This window comes from Rhinoraja longicauda, chromosome 2, assembly GCF_053455715.1.
Source record: "Rhinoraja longicauda isolate Sanriku21f chromosome 2, sRhiLon1.1, whole genome shotgun sequence".
Taxonomy (NCBI): Eukaryota; Metazoa; Chordata; class Chondrichthyes; order Rajiformes; family Arhynchobatidae; genus Rhinoraja; species Rhinoraja longicauda.
Window position 1 is genome coordinate 14,266,176 of NC_135954.1, and position 26,485 is coordinate 14,292,660.

General features: G+C 40.2%; 1 protein-coding gene across 7 annotated transcripts in view; it reads left to right on the forward strand.

The window, feature by feature from the left end:
* LOC144602268 (uridine phosphorylase 1-like) overlaps positions 1 to 24,149 on the forward strand; it is a 48,838-nt gene extending 24,689 nt beyond the window's left edge. For 5 of the 7 annotated variants that reach the window (XM_078415162.1, XM_078415179.1, XM_078415171.1 and 2 more), the window contains exons 3-10: positions 6,256 to 6,373; positions 6,462 to 6,620; positions 8,592 to 8,706; positions 11,680 to 11,889; positions 16,309 to 16,415; positions 21,547 to 21,673; positions 22,355 to 22,501; positions 23,778 to 24,149. In XM_078415162.1, coding sequence (XP_078271288.1) covers positions 6,256 to 6,373; positions 6,462 to 6,620; positions 8,592 to 8,706; positions 11,680 to 11,889; positions 16,309 to 16,415; positions 21,547 to 21,673; positions 22,355 to 22,501; positions 23,778 to 23,917 — 1,123 coding nt within the window. In that variant the 3' untranslated portion in view covers positions 23,918 to 24,149. Of the gene's footprint in view, positions 1 to 6,255; positions 6,374 to 6,461; positions 6,621 to 8,591; positions 8,707 to 11,679; positions 11,890 to 16,308; positions 16,416 to 21,546; positions 21,674 to 22,354; positions 22,502 to 23,777 lie in introns of those variants that run through there. The other 2 variants (XM_078415213.1, XM_078415204.1) reach the window with 2 other exon arrangements.
* Positions 24,150 to 26,485: the final 2,336 nt, after the last annotated feature.

Sequence of the window (26,485 nt, forward strand, 5' to 3'; positions counted from 1 at the left end):
ACACCATATTAATTTAACAACTCGTACCTTTGATAGCCATATATTCGTATCATAACAAATTATGGTTTGCACTTGCTCCGAAATTTTCAAAAATAATCAAACTATATTTGCAATTATTAATCCAACTTAATATAGTAATGAAATAAAACATGTTTTTTTCACATGGGAACTGGAGATGCGATTGTTTTGCGGGTTGTATCTCCGGTCGCTCTGCAGCCCAACATCGTTGAGCTGGATGCCTTGCCTGGGACTGACTGTGAGCCCTCGCTGGGCGTGGACTTACCATCTGAGCGTGCGATCCCTTGCCTGGGATCAACGCTCCAACCGCGGCCTGTGGACTTTAACATCGCGGAGCTCGCATTCTTGGGTTAAGACTGGTTGGGAGCTCCAAAAGCTGCAGGTTTCGACAAGCCCCAACCCAGAGTCTGATCGCCTGGCGCGGGAGAGCTGAGATTCCCACCCCCCCCCCCCAATGCAGGAGCTGGATCGCCCCGACGAGGAAGGTTGGAGGCCCCTGACCACTGGAGGACAAAGAAGAGAGAGATTGAACTTTTTTTTGCCTTCCATCACAGTGAGGAATGTGGAGGAGTCACTGTGGTGGATGTTCATGTTAAAATGTATTTTGTGTGTCCTGTGGCTTTTTTATTGTTATGACTGTATGGCAAATCAAGTTCCTCGTATGTTGCAAAACATACTTGGCTAATAAAGTATGATTGTGATTGTGATTACTAGTGCTAATCAATATATAGTGATTTAGGAACAATATCTGGTTGATTGTTCTGGATAAACCTTAAATAATCATTTACAGATTAATAGTGTACAGAAGACTAAAATCCATACAGGGTTTACATTGTCTGTCGAATTGCCATTTGCTAACCCAGACTGTTTGAATGGTACCATTTCCCATGATTTTGACCAATTTTAACATAAGAATTGTTTTGTTACAAAAAACAATTAAAATAAAAAGGAGATAATTTTAATTAACAATAGTAGGTGGAGGATTGAAAATAAAAATCAGAGATTTTCCTCCAACCTATCCAATGGCAATTAAAATGAAGGTTAGTCAGGGTGGATTTCATGGGGTGCATGGCAATTAATCAGCTCTCAGGAGGAGGAATAATTACTACAATATTTTAAGGAATCTGTATGGCTCCAACTTTTGTTCTTATCTTATGTTGTCTTGATTATTACAGCGTCAATAAATTATCTGCACAACCCTGTGATACATTTTCCTGCCATCAGTGCTGAAACAGTTTACCACACCAACAGACAGCTGACCTGTGAATTGTGCTTGCTGTCAGAATTACAGTAAGAATATAGCACAGAAGGAGGCCATTTTCCCATTAAGTCTGCTGGCTCCAAGCAAGAGTATTCCAAATAATTCCAATTACCACCATCTTGATCCATTCTCGTCTCATAGCCCTTAAATTATTTTTCCCTTTCAAGTCCTTACCCAACTTGTGTGTAAAGAAAAAAACCATTTTCCTTGTGCATTTACCAATCACCTTCACTGTATGTCCTGTGGTTCTCAGTGTTTCAGCAATGGAACAGCTTCTTACTGCTTAAGCCCTTCATAATTTTAAATACATTCATCAGATGCTCTCTTAATTTCCAATAACTCCAGCTTCTCCAAGTTATCTAAGTAATTTAAGTACATAATGTTAAGATTTTTTTTCAAGAACCTTGCTTTGGCTCCCACTCTAAGCCATCATATCATTTCTAAAGTGTCATGCCCAAAATTGGACACAATACTTTGACCTAACTAATGTTTTAGAAGGGTGTTTCATATTCTTTGTCTATCACATGAGAATATAAGGGAAAGAAGCAAGACTGGTGTAAGATACCATTTAGTTCAGTGACCATACCTGTTTCCTCTATGAATCAATCTTCTTGTTGCTCCCTGATCAGCCCTGTGTTTCGTTTAGTTTCCTGTTGCCTCTATTACTTTTTACTTCTCCACTGAACCTTCCATAATCAACATGTTTTTCACATGTTATTGATCTGATGAATGTGATTATTTTTTTTTAGTTTTAATGTACCTTATCTCTTTGGTCATCCAGGAAACTTTGGCTTTAATTATCCTATCTTTTTCTCTGCGGGGCTGAGGTAGCTGAGAGAATTTGAAACAAGTCTTGCAGGAGCACCTTACTTTCTGGTTTTTAATTGATATCCTGCCAATGTGGCTTTGTCTTGCTTGGATATCAGAAGCATAAACAGGTCTTTGTAATTCTCTTATTAAAAAAAAATCTGCCAAAGCTTTTAAAATACAGAGTGTTGTCTCAATGTCTCTCTTTTCTTGCCTATTTTTTCCCTGATGACACTACCTTGACTATTTATTCACAAAATGCTGGAGTAACTCAGCAGGTCAGGCAGCATCTCAGGAGAGAAGGAATGGGTGACGTTTCGGGTCGAGACCCTTCTTCAGACTGATGTCAGGGGGACCTGCTGAGTTACTCCAGCATTTTGTGAATAAATACCTTCGATTTGTACCAACATCTGCAGTTATTGTCTTATACTACCTTGACTATTGTATTTAGATTTTTTTTTGTACAATGAGTAGTTTGGTCTTTCTAATTATATTTTACCAAATGGTTCTTAATCCAACTTCAGCAGATTAGTAATATGCTGAAACTCTATGGGTTCAACCAATGTTAATTCTGGACAAATGCAAGAATTTTCATAGTTTTACTTTTAACCACAACTGCAATAAAATATTTGTTATCAGAAATAATTCTCATTAAAAGGTTTCTGAAAATTCTCATTAAAAGGTTCCATTCAATACAGCTGTAAGCTCCAAATCACTGGCAGCTTGCATGCTCCGAGCTTACTAGGAAAGTATAGTGAGTGCTGACCATGCACGGTTGTCAGGGCTGGCGGTGTGCCATTTGAAGAAGTGCCATGGCTGTAACTGCAGTATTTTCAGCTATCCTTATGTTCAATTCAAAAGCTCTTACATGTTCAGCTAAACACTTCCCCCACTGTAGTGAATGTATATTAACCCTGCTTTCCATAGATAAGCTCAATATTTATAGACATTATCTGTCATTTATATTAAGTTATTTTCTAGGACCCTACAGCAATTCAGCATAGCTATTTGTAACTATCACGGCATAAAATATTTGACTGAGTGCACATTTCTAATGATGCTTCAATATTAAATATTAGTGCCTCCAGTAGGCAAATTGAATTGTGATGGAAAATATACTTGAGGCATCCTAGCTTTTAATTATTGGTTTTAATGATACGTAAGAATCCATGTGATAAGCATTACCTCTGGCATAAACTAACTGCACGAGAAACTTGTCTAACATAAGAACCTTCAACCTATAAGATCAGCCCAGAGCATATGGGGAAAAATAAAGGATGTCAAACCAAATATGCAGAGCCTCAGGAGGATCAAATTCTAGATCAAAGAGATAAAGTTTAAAAACCTTTTTAAAAAGGATTATTTTAACAGGATTAGGGAGCCTACTCCAGACAGTAAAGAAGTTGAGGATGCAGTTATCATCAGAGAAACCGATGGAAGATGTGCATGAGGCCAGAGTTAGAGTGACCATATTGTATGTTTTAAAGAGGTTATAAAGGAGGGAAAGATCAAGAAGCATTTTAAAAGGAAAGTTAAAAATATTAGATCAGGGACTGGGAGCCAGTGTCAATCTGTGAGGACAAGTCTAGATGTGGGATTAGATTGTGATATTTTGGATGAGTTGTGATTTATAAAAAGTGAAAGACCAGAAAGTGGCTCGCTGAATATTGGTCAAGCTCAATGCACTCTACACACACTTTGAAAGGAAGAACACCAATGTGCCTGCTTGAGCCCCTGTAGCCCCACTTGGTATTGCAATCTCAGTCACCAAGGCCAACGTCAGAAGATCCTTCAGAAGGGCGAACCCTCGGAAAGCATCTCGACCTGATCGCAATCTCAAAAACTGCATGGACCAACAGGCTGGAGTTTTTTTGTGGACATCTTCAACCTCTCATGACTGAGATCTGCGGTTCCCACCTGCTTTAAAGGGGCATCAATAATACCAGTGCCCAAGAAGCATAAGGTGACATGCCTCAATGTCTACCAACTGGTGGCACTAACATCCATGGTGATGAAGTGCTTTGCATATCAATTACCTCAGCAAGAACCTGGACCCACTACAATTTGCCAATTGCCACAATAGATCAACGGGGGATGCAATCTCTCTGGCTCTTCACTGGACCACTGGACATGACTACAGCTCGGTGTTCTCTGCATAATCATCCCCTCCAAATTTGTTACCAAGCTTAGACAACTGGTTCTCTGAGCAGCCGTTTGCAACTGGATCCTCGACTTCCTCATCAACAGAACACAATTGGTGCGAATTGGCAACAACACTTCTTCCTCAATAACAATCAGTACAGGGACACCTCAGGGCTGTGTGCTCAGTCTTCTGCTCTGCTCACTCTATACCCATGACTAATTGGACACAGTTCCAACTTCATTTAAAAATTCGCTGATGGTGCAACTGTGTTGTTGGACGGATTACGGATAATGAGGGCGTGCAGCATAGGTTTACTAGGTGAATTCCTGGAATGGCGGGACTGTCATATGTTGAAAGACTGGAGTGACTAGGCATGTATACACTGGAATTTAGAAGGATGAGAGGGGATCTTATCGAAACGTATAAGATTATTAAGGGGTTGGACACGTTAGAGGCAGGAAACATGTTCCCAATGTTGGGGGAGTCCAGAACAAGGGGCCACAGTTTAAGAATAAGCGGTAGGCCATTTAGAACTGAGATGAGGAAAAACTTTTTCAGTCAGAGAGTTGTAAATCTGTGGAATTCACTGCCTCAGAAGGCAGTGGAGGCCAATTCTCTGAATGCATTCAAGAGAGAGCTAGATAGAGCTCTTAAGGATAGCGGAGTCAGGGGTTATGGGGAGAAGGCAGGAACGGGGTACTGATTGAGAATGATCAGCCATGATCACATTGAATGGCGGTGCTGGCTCGAAGGGCTGAATGGCCTCCTCCTGCACCTATTGTCTATTGTCTATAATGATGAGTCAGAGTATAGGAGGAAGCTAGATCATCTGATTAAATGATGCCAAAATATCAAACTTGCTCTCAATGTCGGTAAAACCAAGGAACTGATCTGTCTTTATCAACAGGTCAATGGTTGAGTCTACATTTCAGGTTCCTGGGCATATCTCTTAAGATCTGTCCTGCACTCAGCACATTGTTGCAATCATAAAGAAAACCTCTAGTTCCTGAGAAGATTCGGGAAATTTGTTATGTTGACGAATACTCTCCTGAATTTCTTTGGTGTACAGTAGCAAGCATATTGACTGGTTACATCACAGCCTGGTTCGGCAACTTGAATGACCAGGAACACAGGAGTTTATGAAAAGTGGGGAATACATCCCTTTCCATCATGGGTACTAACCTCCCCACCATTGAAGGGATCCATAAGAGGTGCCATCTCAAAAAGGCAGTCAGCATCATCAAGGACCCACAGCACCCTGGCAGTGTTCTCATTTCACTCCTGCCATCAGGAAGAAGGTATTGGAGTCTGAATAATGTAACATCCAGGATCAGGAATAGCTTTTTTCTAACAACCATCAGACTATTGAACACTACAAACTCCAACTAAACTCCAAACTATAAGCTGCTTGTACTTTGTTTTTTTAAACTATATTGGATTATTTATTCAATTTTTTTTGTGTTTGTTGCGTTATGTGTTGATTATTGTGTTTACAAACCGGTTATGCTGCTGCTGCAAGAATTTAATTGGTCTATGACAATAAAACACTCTTGACTCTTGAAGCCACTCACACTTTCTGTTTACCAAACAAGCATGTACTTTAGCACCAGTGTGATTTCTTTATCTTGATTTTCCTGAGTAACATCTGGTAGGGTGATGGTGGACTGATCGTTTCTGTCAGGAATTTGCAAGATGTCTCGATAATATAACATTATGACATAAAAGAGAGTTGTAATCAGGGTGGGGAGGGCGGAACGTAGCTGGACAAGCCCAACGACAATGAGGGAAAACTTGACAGTTGTATCAACTACTCTACCTATTTTGGTAAAGTTTCAACAGTTGATTTACTTTTAAATGATTTTGTTTTTTTATTTTAATTATAGTTAAATGCAGGTACAATGCATGCAAATAAGATGACAATGGCATTTAATGACTGCTTATTTATTACATTGGAGTAGTAATTTATGCAATTGCAACATTTATTCTGAAAATATATTGCAGTCAATAACATATCTTTTGCTTGCAGGGAAACAGGTTGTTATGTATCAAATCCTTATCTAGCAACAATGAAAGAAGATATTTTATACCATTTTGATCTTGGCAGTAAAACTCATAATCTTCCTGGCATGTTTGGAAATATTAAGGTAGGCTATAGGTTTGATTATTGATATACCAATGTGTAGTGTTTGTCAAATGATAAAAAAAGTAAAAATAGCTCTTCCTTTCTGCCAGTTTGTATGTACAGGTGGAAGCCCATGGCGAATGAAATCCTTCGCTCAATACATGAATGCGCTATTGGGATTGGGAAGTCCCACAGCTGATATTCCCGATATCTGTGCCCACACTGACCGTTTTAGCATGTATAAAGTGGGGCCTGTCCTAGCAGTCAGTGTAAGTAAATGTAAACCAGAAGGAACAGAACTAATGGTTACATATTAATGGTTTGGTGTGGTGGTTATTATGTTATCAGAATGATTACACAGAGGGTTGGACTAATAATCTAGAGACCTGAGTCATGAACCCAATGCAGAAATGTGAAAATAAAACAGCAAAAAGGTACTGCATTTTCATAAAGTAATGCAGGAAATCTGCTATCTTCAACCAGACTGGCATATATGTAACTCCAGATCTAAAGCAATGTGGTTGATTATTAACTTGCTAAATTATAAAACTTCTTTGTTAAACTAGACCAGAAACTTGACTATGGTTGAGGCATCAAATTTCCACATGACAAATTTGCTACTAGTCCAATCAACGTTGCAAAGTTCTCCTCCAAAACCTCCAACTTGAAAGTGGCTGTCTCTTAGACTAGTCAAGAAACAACTGACCTTGTGTTTGCAGAACCAAATATTATAGACACTGTGCAAGGTCTCTTCCATTTATAACACCAGTTATGTGCTCTCCCACTGACTATACGGACTGTCCAAAGAGGGTAGATCAGTAGTATACAGATGTGGGGGGAAAGCACTGGAAGCCCACATGGTTGACACCAGACCCACAAAATCTCATGGAATCAGGACAAATATGAGCAAAGAAATTTTCTCCTGATTACCTTTATCATATCAGATGATAAATCATTACTCTCACATGACGACTGAAAATTAGAATAATAATTGAAAGCAGCAAGGATATATTTTTGGTGGTGAACATCAGTGTGTATCACCAAAGTAGCACCACCACTGACCGAGCTGTCCAAGTCACAAAGGACATGACTGGCAGATTATGTCTCTAAAAGTAGCATAACACACACACAACACTTATCCGACAGTAGTACACGCACACACGCGCAGCTGATTCCACATGGGAACACCTGTCGACTCACTCTCTCTCGGCCGGTACCCTCCCACGCGCTCTTGCATCCTCCCGTCCTTACTCTCCCTCCATTCCGCTCAACGGCCAATAACAGCACGGTTTACAGTCGAGATATGGGGCAGTGAACAAAGCATTAGGAAGGGCATGAAAAGACAAGGGATCGAGTCCAAAAATACTATGGGGCGACTGTACTTTCATGTTACCTTTAGCAAATCCTGGTAAAATGCTGATAGATTTATGATGATTCTGACATTAGTTATACTGTTATAATAATAGTACGGCAGGAGTCTTTCGAGCGAAAAACAACACCAAGTGTCACACTAACTGCTATGAGACAAACAGACAGACAGTGTCTCAATACCAGTGTCTCAAACTAACTGCTATATTCAGTAGACATAATATTGCTTAAATATATAAATGTAAGTTAAGGTTTAGTTAGTATGTATTATTATTATGTATTATTATTATTACCTCCATTTATTAACTACGGCGATAGATATGGCCCGCTATCCGCTTACAGACATGGGCCCTAGCCTCTATGCAGAACAAGGTTGCTGACCCCTGCTGTAGCTAGAAGAACAGGTTAGAGACTGGGTGTCCTGTGGCAAGTGTCTCATCCAAGGCTTCAAAATGTTTAACCTTGTATAGCACCAGTAATATCCCTTTGCACGGTCCCTAAAACATACCTGTTGGCAAACTATGCCAAAGCTCTCAGTGTAAGTAAATACAAATTATACTTACAGGTAGAGAATTTGCTGATATAAACTGAATTGATTTCTCAGTAACTTAGTTTCCAATCTCTTTTTGATGTGCTTTTTCATATATGCCAGACAACCACGAGACCAACAAAATGTCTACCTGTTCAATCATATTTTCCGCCCCATCCCCATTACTTCTACCGCTGCCCAATGTCCATTTTGTTTTGGGACATTTGGTATATTAAAACTGCTATATAAATATATACCTGTTAGTTCTGGTACTAGACAAGGCTCTATATTGCATATTTCACAAAAATGAAAAATAAATAACTAAATTTCTGATTTCTTTCAGCATGGCATGGGGATTCCCTCAATCTCAATCATGTTAAATGAACTCCTCAAATTGCTTTGTCACGCCAAGTGCACTGATGTCATTGCTTTTCGTATGGGGACCTCAGGTGGATTAGGTGCGGTATTCTGACCAATGGGTGTTTGTAAAATCAGATAAGTTAAATATCCAAATCAATTAGTTTTTGTGGATTTAAACAAGAATGTAAAAAGCCCAGACCAGACGATAGCACCGGAAATAGTTGCCAAAAGGTCTAAGTAATTATTCAAATATCAAGCTACTGTTCAGAAGTTTAGCATTCTCAGATCTCTTGCATTTACCACTTGGCAAAGACAACAATATTTACTGATATTTCTTAACATGATTATCTAGCATTATTAGCCAAGAAAAGCAGAATAACACTTTGTAGTACAGCCAGGTCTTGTAATAGATTCTTGTAATAGATTCTTAAACAAAAAAGTCTGCCTCGGAATTGCAGATGCTGGTTTACAAAAATACTGGAGTAACTCAGCAGGTCAGGCAGCATCTCTGGAGAACATGGATGGGTGACGGTTCAGGTCTGGACCCCTCTTCAGACTGAGGAATACACTAAGGGAATTGACCAGGTTATTACTCCCTACTCAGTGAAGCATGTAGTGCGATTGAGCAAATCAGTTGGCTCAGAAATCTCATCATGAATGGAAGGCACAGGCTGGACATTTGCAAACCTGGAAGTAATACAGGTAGGGGCCAGGTGGGTAGGTTGAAAATTTTCACCAGAGATGGGCATGCGGTCAGGAATGTGTTTAAAATTGTGAGGAAGAGGATTTCAAGAAAGTTTATCAGAGATGGTTTTCCATGCAATTGTAAATTAGGAATTGAAAACCCGTGTGAATAGTAGACATTGTTTACAATGAAAGACTAAATGAGGATAGGAGGGAAATGATTTAATCCTATGATTGATAAAGAGCTTCTGGATGGTAAGGATCTCCTTAATAAATGAACGGACTGAGGCAAGGGGATGGTCGACATTTTGGGTTGAAGCCCTGTATCAGGATTGAGAGTGTAGAGGGAAAAAAAAATCAGAATATACTATTCTCAGAACTAGAAGACTTAGGGATGGTGGGCAGATGGAGCTGGGCATGGCAGGGAATAGGCAAACTGAACTAAGGAAGAAGAAACACAGATAGATAGGTATATGGGTAATGGATATATGGAACCAGGTAGGCAAGGGTAATGAGTGGAGGAGCAGGGATGGAAAAGGTGAACAAATGGAAATAAATCCGAGGTATTTCTGGCGGGAGTGGAAAAGAACACGGGAAGTGACTTACTCCACTGCAAATTCTCTTCAGGTTATGCCCACTTTGAAGGAGTTCTCGGCTTTTTGATGGGAGATCTGCAAGAAGCTCTTTCACTATTCTCCCACTATTGGAAAATCATGCTAATGGTTGGAATCATACTTCACCCAAAAGCAGATAATTATGATTGTTGCAGATATATGATCATAGCTTCAGAACATGGCAGGTGTCCTTCATCACAGTGTCCTAGACAACCATCTTCAGTTGTTTCATTAGTGTTCTTCCATTATCCAAAGATCGGAAGTGGAGATATTCCTGTAGTAACGATTTAGACGAGGGAATTAAATGTAACATCTCCAAGTTTGAGGATGACACAAAGCTGGGTGGTTGACTGCGATGAGGATCCTATGAGGCTGCAGGGTGACTTGGTTAGGTTGGGTGAGTGGGCAGATGCATGGCAGAAGCAGTATATTGTGGATAAATGTGAGATTATCCACCTCGGTGGCAAGATCAGGAAGACAGATTATTATCTGAATGGTGTCACATTAGGAAAAGGGGAGGTACAATGAGACCTGGGTGTGCTTGTACATCAGTCACTGAAAGCAAGCATGCAGGTAATGAAGAAAGCTATTGGCAAGTTGGCCTTCATTGCAAGAGGATTTAAGTTTAGGAGCATGGAGATCCTACTGTAGCTGTACAGGGCACTGGTGAGACTGCACCTGGAGTATTGTGTGCAATTTTGGTCTCCTAATTTCTGGGATGGCAGGACTGACATATGATAAAAGAATGGGTTGACTGGGCTTGTATTCACTGGACTTTAGAAGGATGAGAGGGGATCTTATAGAAACATTTAAAATTCTCAAAGGATTGGACAGGCTAGATGCAGGAAAAATGTTCCCGATGTTGGGGGGAGTCCAGAACCAGGGCTCACAGTTTTAAGAATAAGTGGTAGGCCATTTAGGACTGAGATGAGGAAAAACTTCTTCACCTAGAGAGTTGTGAATCTGTTGAAATCTCTGCCACAGAAGGTAGTGGAGGCCAATTCACTGGATGCATTCAAGATAGAGTTAGATTTAGCTCTTAGGGGTAAATGAATTAAGGGATATGGGGAAAAAGCAGGAACGGTGTACAGATGCTCCCCGACTTAAAATATTTCGACTTTGCGATGGTGCAGATGTTATGAATCCATCAAACAAAGAAAATAATCATGTTCATAAGTTCTACGAGCACAATTAGGTAATTCAGTCCATCAATCATGGCTGTTCTGCCATTCAATCATGGCTGATCTATCTTTCCTTCTCAAACCCATTCTCCTGCCATCTCCCCATAACCCCTGACACCCTTACTAATCAAGAATGTGTCAATCTGCGCCTTGAAAATATCCATTGGCCTGGCCTTCACAGCCATTGGTCTGGCAATGAATGCCACAGATTCATCACCCTCTAGCTTAAGAAATTCCTCCTCATCTCCTTCCTAAAGGTAAGTCTTTTTATTCTGAGGCTATGGCCTCTAGAATTTAACAGTTATTTAATAAAATACATTGGTAAAACTGTTAGATGTTAAGTATTGACCTGAAATAATTGGCATGGCCCTTCTGCCCCTTTCATTACACATCATGTGGCAGGTGAATAATTAAGTGTGGGTCTAATGTACTGGACAGCCACATGCAGGAAGTGATGTCACGTGACAGGTCCAATCTCTGGCAGGATCACAAGCAGCAGTTGATCTCACTATATCTACAAGCATGAATATTACATAGAATTATGTATAACTATATTGGCCTGTGATTTTGAGCAGTTCTTTTCATTTTTCAGGAGTGCCACCAGGTACAGTTGTAGTTACCAGAGTCGCAATGGATGCTTGCTTTCGTCCTCATTTCGAACAAAATGTAATGGGGACGATTATGTCTTATTCAACAATGCTAAATGAATGTCTGGCTCAAGAAATGGTTCAATGCAGCGAGGAACTTAATAAATTCACCACTGTCCTCGGCAATACCCTATGCACATCTGATTTCTATGAAGGTAGGAAATATGTTTAAAAAGCATACTTGACTGTACTTTATAGTATTTTGGATTGGGTCACATGAACTCAACAAAGGAATTCAATATACATGGGAGATACATAGAAATATCATAATAATTAGAACATAGAGCATAGAAGAGTACAGCACAAGAACTGGGCTTTCGGCACACAATATCTGTGCTGGACATGATGCCAAGACCAACTCTAATTTGCCTGCACATAATCCATATCCCGCCATTCCCTGCATTTCCGTATGCCTATGCAAAAGTCTCTTAAATGCCCCAATTGTATGCCTCAAACACCAACCCAAGCAGCCCCGTGTTCCAGGCACTCACCACCCTTTGTGTAAATAAAATACCCCCGTACATTTCCTTTAAACTTTGCCCCTCACCTTAAAGCTTTGCTATCAGGTATTTGATTTTTCCACCCTGGGAAAAAAGTTCTGTGTATACGCTGTGCTTCTCCTAATTTTATATACTTCTATTAGGTCTCTCTGCAATTACCAGTGTGCTAGAGAATCAGTTAAGTCTCAGTTGAAATGTTGTGGATAATCCTGGGCCCCAAATTTCTGGGAACGCCCTTACAAATAATTTAAATAAGATTTGCCAGGATGTTACTAAAGATGGGAATTCAGTTCTAAAGTTGTAATTGGAAAAAAAAACAGTTTTGTTGTAGCTAGAACATTTCTTATTATATGTACTTTTTAAAACAAATATTAGAGGTTTTAATTGAGTAGAAGATGACAAATTATTCCCTGTGTGATTGGGTCAATAAACAGAGATTGTAAATTCAAGACCTGGGCCATTGAGTTGCATGCTTGCTATTGAACTAGCAATATACAGTTAAAGCATCAATTGATTTTTGCCTGGTTCCTTACTATTGCAAATTACATGGGTCACAGAGTCATCAATTTGTGATGGGATCTGTGCTGGGACCTCTGTTGTTTGTGATATATATAAATTACTTGGATATAAACGTAGACAGGTTGGTTAGTAAGTTTGCAGATTGCCACCAAGATTGCTGGAGTCGCAGACTGTGTGGCAGGCTATAAAGGTATTCAACGGGATATAAATCAGTTACAGAATTGGGCGGAGAAATGGCAGTTAGAATTTAATACATGCAAATGCGAGATGTTATACTTTGGGAGTTTAATTGTAAGGGGAAAATATATAATTAATTGCATGATCCTTAACAGTGTTGATGTACAGGGGAATCTTGGAGTCCATGTCTATAACTCCCTGAAAGTGGCAACACATGTAGATAGAGTAGTAAAGAAAGCATATGATATCCTTATGAAGGGATCTGTGCTGGGACCTCAATTGTTTGTGATATATATATAAATGACTTGGATGTAAACCGATTTGATCATTTCTTTTTCTCTCTGTAACTTGTATTCATGGAAACTGAAAACTTCCTGTCTCTTCATAGATCTTATCTGTTATTGTTTAGTAAATAATTTGTTATTTCTTTCCTGATTGCAAAGTAAATGTTTTCCCCACAGTACCACACTGAGCTTCATTTTCCAATTTTGCCTACTCACTTAATTTGGCAAGATTAGTGTCAAGATTCAATGTGAATGAATCAAAATAAAATATGGTGATAGGCCAATTGTTTACCATTGTGAGAAGCAACAACAAACCATGGAACTTATGCCCAAGTTTGTTTGTTAAGACTAGGTGAACAATTTGATGAATCTTTTATGACATAAACATATCCAGTTGATTTTGAAAAAGAGTGCATGAAATTCTCTGTTGGTGTGGATACAACACACTGAGGAGGAAGAAGACACAAAGTGCTAGAATAACTCAGCGGGTCAGGCAGCATCGCTGGAGAACATGGATAGGTGGTGTTTTGGGTTGGGACCCTTCTTCACACTGATTGTAAGGGGCAGGAGGGAAAAGCTGGAAGAATAGAGGGATAGGACAAAGTCTGGCAGCTAACACACATGATGGGGGAGGGAGGGGGGGGTGTTGATAGGCAGATGGTTAGACAAAGCCCAGAGATTAAAATACAGAAATGTGAGTCAAAAGGATTGAAGAGTTGTGAATTGTGAAGCAAGAGGTTTTGATAAATGATTCTAATTCATTCTATTTTGCATTCATAAGTTATAGGTTTGGTCATTGCCAAAATAGTTTTAGATTCTGCAGTAATAATAACATTCCAACAGGGAGGTGTTGGAAAAGGTTATATTGATGATCATGGATTATGAACTGGAAACTGAGCAAAATTCTGTTGGAAATTTGAGAGCTGTTGAATTAATCATTTATGGTTTTAATCTGAAGGTAGGAAGATTGTTTGTACTTCCACATTTCTATAGAGAAAAAATATTTATTAAAATGATTTAATAAAATGATAACCAGCAGTTTTATAGCATAAACAAAGTAAGCTTTCACATTCTGGACTGTTTTAGTACAAATTCAACAGTACAAAAATACTAATTCCCAGCACTGGTCTACCTTTCCTCATCAGCCTGCCTCTTCATCTATTTTATTTCTCTTCTTCGTCTTTGCATTGTTTCTTCGTTGTTTCAATTTTCAGCATCTCATTAAGTTTTGAACTGCAACCGTTCGGTTTGTTTTCAAATTTTGATTCTGATTACAGCATTAATTATAACAGCTTATATTTTGGTGAGTTCTTATCTTTAATCTATTTACCTCAATTTTGAAATTAGATAAACATGATGAAATTAACTTCTTGGGAACATGTGATTTCCAAGCTCTCTTGAGTGGCCTTAATGCCTTAATGTTCACATAAGATTGTATTTGCGTCATCATTGTAAAAGAGATGTATGCCATGAAAGGACCTATACCAATAATGATAACTAAAAAACCATGGCCTTGGAATTTAATCAAATAATCCTGTTTTTTTCAGTGTTAACATAATCAAAAACCGACTTTATTAGAAGTGAAGCACAATAATGACTATTTCCAGGTCATTTCATATCTCTCTGGAAATTCAGTCAGGCATTTAAGTTGCAAATCAAATAAAATATTCACATCAGTAACACATAGAGTGCCTCATTCTCCATTCAACCTTCCCTTTGAAACTTTATAAGAGAAATTTGACTGACTGGCCCTGGGAGCTCCTGTCATTAGATACTCCCAGGACACCTGGATCTTCACCATGCAGTACTGGACTGGGATCTCTTTGTGGTACTCTACACCATCCTTTGAATCTCCTGCTTCTTCCCGCTGTCACATAACACTGACCCCAATCTTAGTGATGAGTCTCTGAAGCCCAGGCAGTAACTCCCTCCAAACTCTTGCTTGACCACGTGATCTCACTCCTAACCCAACGAGGCACACAGGTCCTGGTCCTCCTATCATATTCTCAAGCTCCTGAGTCATTTGCCCATAATAAGGACTCGTACTACAAAACTACAAAAAGAAAGTGACAGGTGGCTCACCCTATAGCCCCAAACCTAGCCAACTGTCAAACCCTGGCAAAGATCTTGGAGCTTCTGAATTTCCCAGACACATAGAAACATTCAAAAACAATGGCACAATGTATGTTTTTGTTCAATAATGGGACTTAATAATATGTCCTGGAAATTATCTATCTATCTGGCATAAGTAAAAATAAGCCAAATGGAAATGAAAACAATTACAAGAAATTAAATTTATGGATTTTGGAAGGAAGATTTTTATTTTTTATTGTTCAGCAATAGACATTAGGTTAAAAATGACAAATTTCCCCTTCCTGGTTTGCTCACGTTAAGAATTTTAATGTACGTTAAAAATTTTAAATGCCCTCCGGTGTTCAAAAGTAAATGCCCTCCGGTGTTCAAAGGTGACCACAATCCTTCGGGCTTACTGATTTCTGAATATTCATTCCAATTGCTGGTCTTAGCAAGCTCCATGCTGGAAACAAGAGGGTTTTTTTAAATGTTGATTTTTTTTTACATCAACCACAATTTTCTTTTTAAGATTTTTTTTTCAGTGGAAGCAGAGAAACAAACACTCTTGCAAAGCATCAGATTTAAGGTTATGTTGGTGCTTATTAAGGGATGTTTTTGTTTTGGTTTATGATATGATCTAAGTTGCCTGCATAATAACAGTACATTTATTTCAAAAGTTATTTATTGATGCAGAATGGCCCAAATCTCAAAAAAATATAACATGCAGTAGGAATAAAATTTGGTCCTTTCCATACAACAAAAATGCTTCTTGAATATGATCCATTCATATTGTCAAACTATTCCATCCCTTGTGATTCATTAATCGGGTTTTATCCCTGGATCGCTGACAGCATGTGGCAAAGTAATTTATTTTTACAGTAAGTGCTTCTCATTTAGTTATGTTGATTTATACATTTAGCTCCACAGAGGTAAATATTGACTCACAATATTGGTTCTACAAGTGATATTTCAGTACTTTAAGCATCCTGTCTTGAAATTTTTCTTCATCCTTTTTGCTCAGTCCATAGACCTTTCTCAAGAATTCTTCAACATTATTTAGCCAATGTGAAGAATCATGAAATCCTAAACATCGAAGGCACAGAAAGGGACCAGTTGGGGCCATGCCAGGTGAAAGAGCTTTTAGACTAATTCTACATCCTAGGCCTCCGTACACTTCCTGCAGCCTTTAGCATCACACCTGTCTGTCAAGATACTTCTTAAAAATGATAAGGATGTCTGACTCTTTATCTTATATCTTTAATAATAATAATAATAATGTATTACATTTATATAGCGCTTTTCATACACTCAAAGACGCTTTACAGGGATTTAAAGAACATAGGGAAGTGAATAAATAGATAAATAAGTAAACAAACAGAGAAAGGAGACAGAAGGTGAGGTGACCTTCAGTGGTTGAAGGCAGTACTGAACAGGTGAGACTTCAGTGATGTTTTGAATGTGGTGAGTGAGGAGGAGTCTCTGACGGTTTGGGGTAGTGAGTTCCATAGGGTGGGAGCAGCGATGGAGAAAGCCCTGTCCCCCCAGGATCTGAGTTTGGTCCGGATGGGGGGGGATAGGAGATTGGCAGCAGCAGAGCGGAGGGTGCAGGTGGGAGTGTGCCTGTGGAGGAGGTCAGTCAGGTAGGATGGGGCCAGGTTATGGAGGGCTTTGTAGGTCATGAGGAGGATTTTGTACTGGATTCTCTGGGGGATGGGGAGCCAGTGGAGTTTGTAAAGGACGGGGGTGATATGGTCACGGATCGGGGTGTGGGTGAGTAGACGGGCAGCGGAGTTTTGAATGTATTGAAGTTTACTGATGATTTTTGAGGGTGCGCCATAGAGGAGGCTGTTGCAGTAGTCCAGACGGGAGGTGATGAAGGCGTGGATGAGGGTTTCTGCAGCTGTGGAGGAGAGGGATGGACGGAGACGGGCAATGTTTTTGAGGTGGAAGAAGGCTGTCTTTGTGATGTGTTTGATGTGTTTGTCGAAGGAGAGGGTTTGATCAAAGATGATTCCAAGATTCCGGATGTGAGGGGAGGTGGATACTGGGAGACCATCAATATTGAGGATAAAGTAAGCTACTTGTAAGCTACTTGTTAACCTATCTATGCATGTCTAACAAGAGAGAGCCAAACCATATATCCTTGATATTCGGTGTTATTACTGTCACCCTGAACCTCAAAATGAACATTCTTGGAGTTTAGTTTACCATTGACCAGAAACTCAATTGGGACAGCATAGCAAATATTAGAAAGAGGGTGGATATCGCATGGTGAGTGAAAGTAGGAAGTAGTGCAGGTGCAGATCAAGGAGGTACAAACAGAATTAATATGACCTTTCATTGGAATTGAAAAAGTAAGAAAACAGATGTGGCTGAATAGTTCCCACTTGGCTGGCTAGGTGCAGTTGCAGCAACATTCAAAGATTGAGAGCACCCAGGACAAAGTACAATCACCACCCCATCCAAAACTGTAAATATGCATCCTTGCCATCACCATCATACTGTAGCTGCAGTGTGTCCTGCGTACAAAACATACAGCAATTACTCAAATAAGTCAGCCCCAGCACTTCCCAAAACTGACTTAGTTTAGTTTAGTTTAGAGATACAGTGCAGAAACAGGCCCTACGCCCCACCGAGTCTGTACCGTCCAACTTACCCTGCACATTAACACTATCCTATACACACGAGGGACAATTTTACATTTATACCAAGCCAATTAACCTACAAACCTATACATCTTTGGAGTGTGGGAGGAAACCAAAGCACCCGTGGAAAACCCACTTGGTCATGGGGAGAACGTACAAATTCTGTACAGACAGCACCTGAAGTTGGGATCGAACATGGATCTCAGGCGCTGTAAACGCTGTAAGGCAGCAACTCTACCGCTGCGCCACCATGCCGCCCTAACAAGCAAAATTACAACAAGAAAATTCCTTTTTGAAGTCGGTAGGCAGGTGGAACAGTCGCCTTCTGCAGGTTCTACTTTAGGTTTTACTCTCTCTTGACTCGTATATTGATGTTTCTTCAGTTTTGCTAAATCTGCAACATTTCCTTTAACTCTATCCCCAATAATGTTGCAGGAGTACCTTTACACAAGGTCAATGTTCAAGAAGGGTTCATCACCTTCTCCTCTCCTGTAGGGCAATTATGGATGGATAATAAATGTTAGTCTTGCAGCAATGGCTAAATCTAGCAAAGTGAATAATGTAACTTTACTTGAACTATCCTATGAACATGAAATATGGATTGAAAAAGATATGAGCCCATGTCTGAAATATGACAACAATCTTTTGAAAGTAAGAAAATTGTTTATTTTTAATTTTAAATGTGTGTTGAATTTTATCACAATCCACATATAAAAATTGTTTTTGGAGATTTTGGGATGTTTTTAAGCAATAATAATAATTCAGTACAGTAATGCATACAGCCCATGCAACAAAAGGGTATAATTTCAGTTACTTTATTACAAGAATATTCCAGAAATCGTCAATTTGTGTCACTTCAATCATTTCTGCAGATTATAGAGAATATTGCAGAATGTTAACATATGTGCTCGCAAGAAACCACAGGCAGCAACAACTGGATTTCTGCATTTCTGCCAGATCTAAAGGTTGCTGTGAGATAAAAACATAGAAAATAGGTGCAGGAGTAGGCCATTCGGCCCTTCGAGCCTGCACTGCCATTCAATATGATCATGGCTGATCATCCAGCTCAGTAACCCGTACCTGCCTTCCCTCCATACCCCCTGATCCCTCTAGCCACAAGGGCCACATCTAACTCCCTCTTACATATAGCCAATGAACTGGCCTCAACTACCTTCTGTGGCAGAGAATTCCACAGACTCACCACTCTCTGTGTGAAGAAATGTTTTCTCATCTCGGTCCTAAAAGACTTCCCCCTTATCCTTAAGCTGTGACCCCTAATTCTGGACTTCCCCAACATCAGGAACAATCTTCCCGCATCTAGCCTCTCCAACCCCTTAAGAATTTTATATGTTTCTATAAGATCCCCCCTCAGCCTTCTAAATTCCAGCGAGTACAAGCCCAGTCTATCCAGTCTTTCTTCATATGAAAGTCCTGCCATCCCAGGGATCAAACTGGTGAACCTTCTCTGCACTCCCTCTAAGGCTAGAATGTCTTTCCTCAGATTAGGAGACCAAAACTGTACACAATACTCCAGGTGCGGTCTCACCAAGGCCCTGTACAACTGCAGCAGAACCTCCCTGCTCCTATACTCAAATCCTCTTGCTATGAATGCTAACATACCATTCGCTTTCTTCATTGCCTGCTGCACCTGCACGCTTGCTTTCAATGACTGGTGCACCATGACACCCAGGTCACGTTGCATCTCCCCTTTTCCTAATTGGCCACCATTCAAGTAATACTCTGCTTTCCTGTTCTTGCCGCCAAAGTGGATAACCTCACATTTATCCACATTATATTGCATCTGCCATGCATTTGCCCACTCGCCTAATCTATCCAAGTCACTCTGCAGCCTCCTAGCATCCTCCTCGCAGCTAACACTGCCACCCAGCTTCGTGTCATCCGCAAACTTAGAGATGTTGCATTCAATTCCCTCGTCCAAATCATTAATATATATTGTAAATAACTGGGGTCCCAGCACTGAGCCTTGTGGTACCCCACTGGTCACTGCCTGCCATTCTGAAATGAGATGTTCTCTGTCAAGGCAATGAGTGCTTATTTGTTCATTATTTCTCATCACAGCTTGGGAAGCTGTAATTTATACTGGAGTTTGAGGTGTGATGTTGTTTTCCATTAACTACTGCAGATGTTTCATTAATGCACTAATTTACTGTTTTGCCTTATTAGTTCACCATGATTTTGGCTATATAATACATGTTCTCTTACTTAATTGAAATGGCATTATCAGCAATATTGTGCTATCTGTTAAGAAGAGCAGACGATTGAATAATTGGAAAAAGAGTAAAACCTGTGTGGTCAGAGATGGTAAACCACGTCTCTCACTCCACCTGGGAACTACTGTATATGAAAGACAACTTAGAACCAAAGATCTAAGGAGGCTGTCATTGAGGCTATGAATCTCCATGAAAACTTCAAATAAGGCTATAAATCTCTTGTGGATAGAATGTAAGGATTGGAATTTTCAGGAATTATTTGGAAGGGTAACAAATAGGTAGGACAAAGTGAATATTTACTGGAGACAATTGCACAATTTAATGACCTTTATCCATTAGTTGTGGTTGCACCTATAAGTATAAGGAAGTCAATCAAATGGATTTTTTGCTATTGTTAATAGTGCTGTTGACAGCAGAATCTGCTTTCCTGAGACTAAGTCTATTGGCAGTCACTCATTCCATTTCTTAACCATATTGATGAATTGAGCCCTTAATGTTTTACATCTGTTGTCAGAATAGCTGCCATTATGCTGTGGATCTATACATTTTTGGAGTGAGTATTTCACTATAAATTATAGCTTTACGAGATTGAGGATAAAGTATTATTGCAGAACAATATTCTGCAGGAACTACAGCTCTACACAGTATGAGAAATAACTGCAAGCAACTGTATGAAGTCACATATTGAATGGTCAAGGCAGTCAAAGATTTATTAAAAGATAAAAACTGCATGTTTTTTCAGATTAAAACACCAAAAAAATGTTGACTGTTGACTGGACATGTGTCTATAGCCACTGGTCACCTCTCATTATTCATCATGCACAGCCATAATTATAGTGTGGCTTTTAGTAAGGGGCAATAGGTAACTATTCAATCCAGTACTACAATGAATTCAATTCTTAGATGCATACCCAATGTATATAAAAAGCAGCCACCTACGGCACTGACAAAGTTACAAAGCACAGCGGCTCCTCCTTTTGTTCTCCCCCCACACAGCGGTTCCCCCACGCCAGGTCCCCGTTGTCCTTTGTTCTCCCCCCGTCCCCAATTATCCATTATTCTCCCCCCCACCTCTTTCACGGCAGTCCCCCATGCCGAGTCCTCCAATTGTTCTTCCCCTCCCCCCTCACGGTGGTCCCCCACGCCGGGTCTTCCATTGTTCTCCCCCCACCTCTCTCACAGCGGTCCCCCCACGCTGGGTCCTCCATTGTTCTCCCCCCACCTCTCTCATGGCAGTCCCCCACGCCGGGTCCTCCATTGTTCTCCCCCCACCTCTCTCACGGTGGTCCCCCACGCCGGGTCCTCCATTGTTCTCCCCCCACCTCTCTCACGGTGGTCCCCCACGCCGGGTCCTCCATTGTTCTTCTCCTCCCCCCCTCACAGAGGTCCACCATGCTCTCATCGACCGCGAAGCATCGCCACCGCCGCAAGGCTTCACCACCGCCGAGGCCCCATCGTCGCGAGGCTTCACCACTGCCGCCGCTTCACCGATGCATTGTGATGGCATCTGGTAAGAATACACCCAGCTCTTAGTGACAAGTGTGCCCTGCGCATCCAGCACACTGATCCATGTAAATTGCATGAGGTGTAGCAACTATATTACACAATCAGGGGATTAAGGTAACAATCCAGAGTTTTAAATTCAAAGTGCACCACAGAGAAATTTAAATTAAGTACTTTAAATGGGAGGTTAATATCTGTAAAAGTTCATTAAATTCACTAATGTCGTTCATGGATGAAATCATGATTACCACTTTGATCTACATGACACTCTGTACCCATATCAATGCAATTGACTGTTAAATATATTCTAAAATGGCATAACAAACCAGTTATTGCAATGGCAATAAATACCGACCATGACAGCAAAAGTGTTCAGATCCTGTGACTGAATCAAAAAGCATCATGCAATACATCTTTCATAACTACAAAATCTAATTTAAGTGCTTGCAAGCTTGTTGTCTCTTAGACTGCCATGGGTTGTTGAATTATTATTTTCGTATAGCAAAAAATATTGACAAATAATGTTGTTTCATTCTACATTTACAGTGCATCATAAATTGTTGTACTATTGTTCTACTTACATGTAAATAGTTTTAATCTCGACCTTACTACAATCCATGTGGATCTTCCATAACTTGAGTCTACTGAGGAAATTGATCATGTTGATGATTATTTTTACTTCCTGCAGGCCAGGCTCGTTTAGATGGTGCTTTCTGCAACTATACTGCCGAGGACAAAATGAATTACCTGCATTGTGCCATTGAGTCAGGAATCCGGAACATTGAGATGGAGTCTGCTGTATTTGCAGCTATGTGCAACCGAAGTGGTTTACCAGGTAACCATATACATGTGCAAGACTTCTCGCAAAGGATTTTGAAAGAGTTCCAGGGGCTAGCGGAATCAAGGGATATGGGGAGAAGGCAGGCACGGATTACTGATTGTGGATGATCAGCCATGATCACAATGAATGGCGGTGTTGGCTCGAAGGGCCAAATGGCCTCCTGCAGCTATTTTCTATGTTTCTATGAAACAGAAAATAGCTGCAGGAGGCCATTATAGATTTCTATGAAACATCTTTGCAAATTAAATGTCTTAAAATCTATATTATTGTAAATTATGAATGACCTTATAAACAATGAATAATCTTTATGCAACAGGTATGCTGCTGTTTTAACAATAAAAAATAATAGAGCTTGTAATTAATAGTTGTGACTTGCCTTTCTCCTTTCTAATTTATTAGCAGACCTTTCTCATTATAACAAATTAATTACCTGTAATTCAACTTTATGGAAATGGATTTTTTCTTTAGCCTTCCCTGTTGACATGGATTAAGAATATATAACTCAGTAAAACTCTGCACAAAGTGCTGGAGGAACACAGCGGATCAATCAACATCTGTGGAGGCGAAGGACAGACGATGTTTCGGGTCAGGACCCTTCTCCCACAAAACATCATCGGTCCTGTCCCTCCACAGATCTGTTGATCTCCTCCAACACTTTGTGTTTTGCTCAAGATTCCAGCACCTGCATTTCCTTGTGTCTTTGTAAAACTGGACCTCTACTACTGCTTTTATTTCTGTAACTTCATTAATTGTGATTCTATCCTTGTAATTCTGAAATCAGCCTGCCCCCTTTTTCCAGCATTGTAACTGTTTCATATCATGTAGACCGTCTTGCAATTTTTCTGAAGCCTTCCACTCAAAGGAGCACATGGTTATATTCAACCACTCACTGTTACCTTAATTCTGTTAAATTATTGATTTCAGTTTCATGTCAAATTCAACATGCTAAACTTTATTAATTTGCTTTGGTGCTTTAAATGCTAATAATTTCCTAATGGTTCATTAAATGCAGCATTTAATTTGCAAGCCATTTGGAAATCTTTGGTGTGCATTGTAGCACTCACCGTGCCCTAATTCATGGCTTCAAAATGCTGTGAATGAATGGCGCAGACTGTGGACCTGAGCTTTGCTTCCCACCGCTCACAGCAAAGTCCACAGTTATGTATCATGAATAGTAATACAGTACCTAACTAAAATGAGATGAGGAATTCAAAGGTGTGAATAAGAGAAAAGTTTACTTAGCATCTGACTAGACTTTCTCGTTGTACAGGTGCAGTGATCTGTGTGACCTTGGTGGATCGACTGCAAGGTGATCAAATCGGCGGCTCCCATGAGATGCTTAAAGAATATCAGGAGAGACCACAGATGTTAATTGGTTATTACATAAAGAAAATGTTCTGCAAGAAATAGTGTTTATCTGTCCATATTGGTTACTTTAATTGTTATCGCCCTTTTAGAATTTTTATTGGTTTTAACATATGAAAAGTGACTTTCTCATGTTTACACTTTTTCTGTATATTTTGAACATTCTAGAGAAAGTCCAATGGTGCATTAGCTGCAAAGCTAACTTCAGTAATACTTGGTAACCACTTATATTGCATTGTGGCTACCAGTTAGAAAAATAAAGAGATTTTAAAAATCATCCATGAGTGTGATGATTTGAACTGTATAAAAGGACAGTTGTGCAAATATTTCATCTAGTCGCAGCTTCCGACATTCAGCTCCATTGATTGTTTTACCTTAAAATATTCATTACGGTTAGAAACCCTACTTGACTAATTTTATTTTTAAGGTTGATAGCGTGGAGTCTTAAATCAGTCACATTGCTATATCTAGAATTTTCATATATGGCATTTAGTCTGACATTTTGGATTATAACTAGTCTTCACACCAGACCTCCTCACAAACAAATATACCTTTCTTAAGTTTTTTTTGTTAATAGGGAGGTAGAAATGTGTAAACTAGTGGTGGAATTTGAACTACATAGTGCCTTTGTTAGTGCCAGATTTTATGAGGAGTAGTGTGATCTTTTCCAGGTAAGATTGCACCAGTCATGGAGTTGCATTGGACATGTCTGACTGCCGGTCATGCTAGCCAGTCAGACCTTCTTCATTGTGGGCTGGCACTCAAAACCACAGAAGTTATGGGAAAGTTTCATTCAAACTAAAAGTGTATCGAATTAGCTGCTTTTCTTGCGATTTTTATGGGCAATGTGCTGACATCCGGAAAACCCGACTGAGCAGTTTCAGACCACTGCAGGCTGTTCATTCACTTTCCAAAGTCCACAGAGCGTGCTTACACAAATAAGAAGTGCTTTCTCCAGCATTTAACTGCTGAGATAACATTCAATAGGTGTGTTAGTAGTAGCTTTGTTGGCAGAAGTTGATTGCCAGTAACGCTGATAAGGCTGGCTGGCTACTTAGGCTAGGTAGAGGACCTAAAACATGTCCATGAGTGAAAACCATTCAGAGACACTACATTTTACCTGGAGATCACAGATGGACAATGTACTTTAAGGCACAGCTTTTTTAAGGCTGTCATTACTGAGATATATGACATTCTGCAATAAAACATTTAGACAGGTTCTTGTGCCTGGACTACTCTTTATGGAAGTCAAAGTCAGATTGATTTGCATTTAGCTCATGTCAGAATCACTCTTGGGGACTATGGCAGATCTCTGCCATGAATTTTAACCTGCTGGTATAATTCACTGCGAAAGAGAGTGCCTGGGCAATACGTGTGAAGAAATGATTTTGTCTATTATGATATCTGTGAGCTTAAGCAAGAAGCTGGTATATTGGGAGTTGCTAGGTTTGCTGGCTTTCCACAAGTCTTGGCAGGCATTGTCTGTATTCATATGCCTTCTTCATGACTTAGGCCTTCTCATCAACAACGAAGGTTTCCACTCTCCCAATGCACAATTTATTTTGGATCACAAGACGAACGTGTTACGTTTCCAGAACGAACATAGACTCGTGTATCCTGAGATGGTGTACGTTGCCAGAAATTTGCAACAGCCAGTACTACCCTGACTGATGGATCCAGAGGACATAGATTGCCTGTCTATTGGTCCACATAGGAATGTGCTTTCCACCTGCAGCAGATGAGTGCAGGTACAAGAGTCATGCAAGTACCACGATAGAAGTAAAAAACATCAGAGGATGAGATTTCATTGGTCTGGGGATTTCTGACAGTACGCTCCAAGCTGATGTGGAGACTTCATCATGGTGCAGACCATTGCACAACCCTGCAAGCCATACATTGCAGTGGATGTCAGAGGCAGAGAAGCCAGTCTGAAGAAGAGTCTCGACCCGAAACGTCACGTATCCATGGCCTCCAGAGATGCTGCTTGCCCTGTTGATGTTACTCCAGCACTTGTCCTATTGTGTGTCAACCAGCCCTCTTCGGATCGTTCACCTTGTCGTGGTGAAGAGGCTTGCGTGCCCCCATGATTCCGAGAGCGATGCCGTCGGAAGCACTAGCTTCTGGTAGGGCCACCCATGACGGTAAAGTCGAGGATGAGGGTCCAGACTAAGAACGATCCAACATACAAGGCCTCAACGGCGGACCAGGCGGACAAAGTTATCTTGAACTCAACTGCTGTGAAGGCGGATGAAGGCTGCAACAAATCTATCAGCTCCAATCGTCTTGGTTCCCTTGTCATTGGAATTAGTTGATTGATTTGTGAAGGAACGTGTGCTTCTTGGAGTGCAACATCAAGTACACGTTAAACAAACACACACAGGCATCTTCGTTCTGACATCGGAACGTAGATCATCGTCCTCGACCTCGAGGGATAGCCACATACAGACGATTAACCAGCATCTGCATTTACTTGTTTCTACAGGAGACCTGAAGAGCAAAAGGAGCAGGAGGAAGAATATTGCCAGGGATGCCAGCTCAGCATCCTCAATTGCTGGGCTGAGGGGGTAATATGGTATTTTTGCAAGGAACTCTCTAATCGATTGATTAGGGACA